At 45.9% G+C, this 4,305-nt stretch overlaps 1 protein-coding gene across 1 annotated transcript; it reads left to right on the forward strand.

The window, feature by feature from the left end:
• Positions 1 to 916: 916 nt before the first annotated feature.
• On the forward strand, positions 917 to 2,583 carry LOC134669130 (uncharacterized). Its single transcript, XM_063526670.1, has 2 exons — positions 917 to 2,091; positions 2,463 to 2,583. Exons 1-2 carry the CDS (start codon positions 1,111 to 1,113, stop codon positions 2,466 to 2,468), a joined length of 987 nt encoding a protein of 328 aa, XP_063382740.1. The 5' UTR covers positions 917 to 1,110; the 3' UTR covers positions 2,469 to 2,583.
• Positions 2,584 to 4,305: the final 1,722 nt, after the last annotated feature.

Below are 4,305 nucleotides of genomic sequence, written 5' to 3' on the forward strand. Positions count from 1 at the left end.
TCCCGTCTACCGCTAGCTTAGCACTAGGCCAATTCGAACATGCACCTGACGTCAAACCGACAAGAATAATATTGGAATCGATAACAGTTAGCTCAACTTAGCTGTAAATTCACGCGTCTATTTCGATAGGACTTGTCCGCACAACTGATATGATTCCAATATTATTATACTATCGGTATACTCGTAATGTCAGGTGCACGGTCAAATTGGCCTGACTGTCTCACTCGCACACCAAAGCAGCGTGGCGTGAGGATCCGGTCAGACAGCTCGCAAACGCGCATACGAATTTAGTTAGGTACTTACATGCAATAATATGTTACACAACGATGGCCGCAAAAATATCTGACACGATTTTATTTGTAGAACCATAAGAAAGTGTCACATATTTTTGCGGCCCTCGAAGAGAAACATACTATGTATTAAACATACAGATGACTGTACATAGCGTAAGGGCATTCGCTTATTGCCAGTAGTTACGGTGCGGTTGCACGGAACGGGTGAGCGGGTTAACAAAAATAGTATGACATGGATTTTTCCTACAAAATGGCACCCCCTTGCGTGCGTCTGCTCCGTGCACCCACGCTTCGTCCATGCTTAAATAATCATCCAAGAGGACTTGGATTATAGTAGGTAAGTACTGCATTAGGTCCTACGGTAGGAACCGTTAGTAATCACAGAAAAGTTTCAAAGTATTAGTAGATAAATACTGTTGACTGTCAACAGTATTTAATACAATAATTACACTAAAACAATTCATGTACATTAAGAATACAGAACCAATGAATAAAATGTACAGTCAACTGTAAAAATATGGAACATTCTTGAGATGATTTGTGCACCTATATTTTTACAAATGACTGTGAAGGTAGGTACCTACCTAAAATAAGTACCTAACTACCTAAGCATGTATCTGTGATGTATGTAGGTAGTTATAGATATAACTATTGACGTGTGTCAAATCCTGATACTGGTCAGTCCGGAATAAACTCTCGAATAGTAAGCTGCCTATTATTGACCTATACCTATCCGCTCACCTAGTGCCTCCAGGATATTACAGTGGCGACAGGTAGTGATAATTTCGCGTGTGCAGTAATTCAATTAATAAATTAAATGTCTATCGGCAAGCTACATGAATTTAACGTCAGCAATGGCGCATGGTCATCGTACATGGATCGCGTGGAAATGTACTACAAGGTCAACAAAGTGCAAGACGAAATGAAAGTGCCAGTATTAATTGCAGCGATGGGAGATGAGGCATATGAGCTGCTGGAGAACTTGGCCAGTCCTACAAAGCCATCGGATCTAACCTTAGTTAAAATAAAGGAATTAATGTCACATCATTTGCAGCCAACACCGTCGTCTTTAGCGGAAAGATACCGGTTTCGACAAAGGCGGCAAAATGTCGGTGAAAATGTATCTACGTATGTGGCGGAGTTGAAAAAGCTGTCCAAGCATTGTAAATTTGGCTCAGAGTTAAATGGAAATCTAAGGGATCAATTCATTTGTGGCTTAATCAGCGACTTAATTAGGCAACGGCTTTTTGCGGAGGACGACAACATAACCTTCGCAAATGCAGTCAAACTTGCAACGTCATTGGAGGCAGCAGAGAGGGACGCGGCGTTAGTGGAGCAGGGAAAGGTAACGAGTTCGAGTGGGACGGGAGATGCGCAGGCCGTTATGTTTGCAAGTCGGGCGCGATCGGGTACATCTACATTCAATGGAGGACAATTGCGGGCGCCGGTAGTCACGCAACAGCGGCGAAATGCAAATTTTAATGGCCGGCAGGAGAGGCACTGCGACGCCTGTGGCGCGCGCAGTCATAATTACGCGAATTGCAAGTTCCGGGACTATGTGTGCAGCAAGTGTCAGCGTACAGGCCATTTGCGGCGGGTGTGCCCGGACTGGGGCGCGGCACCGGGAACCGCGGCCCGTGGAGGAGCGCGGGCGCCGGCCCGGCGCGGAGGGGCAGCGGCGGCGGCGCCGGCGCGGAGTGCCATGCATTTTGGGGTGGCCGATCACGAACCGAGTGAGGATTACGGCGGAGACATCGAGGAAGAATTACATCACCTATGTTTAAATAACTACCCGGCGGTGAGTTTACCGATATGTATAGACAATACAGTTATTAATATGGAAGTAGATACAGGTACGCCAATGTCTTGCATCAGTAAGGCCACATATGACCGATATTTTTCCCATGTAAATATAGAACGGGATAAAACTGTGTTCAATTACCTCACTGGGCCATCTATTAGGCCTTTAGGTATCATCAGACCATTAGTGACCTACAATGAGTGCAGTAAACAATTGGAGTTGTACATTATTGAGGGTGGCTCGACTTCTTTGTTGGGCAGGCAGTGGTTGGTCGAACTAAACATAAATATACCTAAGTTAACATGTAATTACGTAATAGATGAGGCTAACGGACAAAGTAAACAAGACATTGTGAAATTGCTCGACAGATATGAGGCGTTGTTCAGCGACGGACTGGGCCGGTACAAGGGCGGCAAGGCGACCTTGAGGGTGCGGGAGGGCGCAGCACCGGTGTTCCATCGCGCACGCCCGATGCCGTACGCGCTGCGCGAGCGCGTGGACGCCGAACTGGACGCCATGCTGAGCGCCGGCGTCATCGAGCCCGTCGACTGCTCGGACTGGGCGTCACCACTGGTACCTATTAATAAGCCGGACGGCTCCCTTAGAATTTGTGCAGACTATAAAACTACCTTAAACCCGTATTTGTTGGTCGATCGGTATCCTCTCCCTAAAATAGAAGATGTTCTTGTAAATTTAAATGGCAATATGTACTTTAGTAAAATTGATCTTTCACAAGCGTACAACCAAATTGAACTGGACGAGTCTAAACGTTATACGGTTATTAACACCCACCGAGGGTTGTTTCAGTATAACAGACTGGTGTACGGCTTATCATCTAGTGTAGGAATATTTCAGCGTATTATGATAAATTTATTGGGTAATATACCTAATGTACAAATATTTTTAGACGATGTAATTATCGGGGGCAAAACTAAATCGGAACATCTACACGCTTTAGAAGCGGTTTTCCAGCGTTTACTTACTAACGGATTGAAGTTACGGAAAAACAAATGCGTTTTTTTGGCTAAGGAAGTTACATACCTAGGGTACGTAGTTTCTAGGGAGGGCATCAAACCGGATACAACAAAGATAAAGGCGATTCTGAAAATGTCTCAACCTCGTAACGTATCGGAGTTAAGGTCGTTCTTAGGGACGGTAAATTTTTTCGGAAGGTTTATTAAAAATCTCAGTTTAATATTGTCACCTCTTTATAAACTATTAAAAAAGGAGGCGGAGTGGCACTGGAGCAAGGAGTGCGGGGAATCTTTCGTGCAGGTAAAACAACTATTGTCGAGCGCTCAAGTATTAAGGCATTATGATCCAAGTAAACGATTGATAGCGACTTGTGACGCGTCACCACGAGGGGTGGGGGCGGTTTTGACCCAAATTGGACCGGATGGCGAACGCCCGGTCGCTTACGCATCTCGTACCTTAAACAGCGCGGAGGCGAATTATTCGCAGATACACCGCGAAGCCTTAGGTATTATTTTTTGTGTAAAGAAATTCCACCAGTACCTTTACGGACGTCATTTCACATTGCGGACAGATCACAAACCACTAGTATCAATATTTGGGCCGAATACGGGTATACCGACAATGACAGCTAGTAGGATGCAGCGGTGGGCAATAATATTATCAGCTTATGATTACGAAATTGAATATGTGAATACGAAGGATAACTGTGCGGACGGGTTGTCTAGATTACCTAATGCCAATGAGACACGGAATAATTCTAGCGATGCTATTCCCGAGCAAACATATCTGCATTTCGCGCAAGACGCGTTGTTGTTAGATTATTATAAGATAAGGTTCTACACTACGCGCGATCCAGTTTTGGCTAGAGTGTTAACTTTTATTCGCGATGGTTGGCCGGATAGTTGTGATTTCGATACATTGAAGCCATATTTTAACAGAAAGTCAGAATTATATGACGAGTTGGGTTGTGTCATGTGGGGGCACCGGGTAGTAATACCGGAGAAGTGCCGCGATAAGGTTTTAAGAATTCTGCATGAACCTCACATGGGTATAGTTAAGACCAAGGCGTTGGCCCGTAGCTATGTGTGGTGGCCGGGCCTCGACGAGGCGGTGGAGGCGGCGTGTCGCGAGTGCGAGCCGTGCGCCGCGGTGGCGAGCGCCCCGCCGCGACACTCGCCACGCTGCTGGCCGTGGCCAACGCGAGCATGGACTCGGGTGCATGTAGATTTCTTGGGA

This window comes from Cydia fagiglandana, chromosome 11, assembly GCF_963556715.1.
Source record: "Cydia fagiglandana chromosome 11, ilCydFagi1.1, whole genome shotgun sequence".
NCBI classification, from domain to species: Eukaryota; Metazoa; Arthropoda; class Insecta; order Lepidoptera; family Tortricidae; genus Cydia; species Cydia fagiglandana.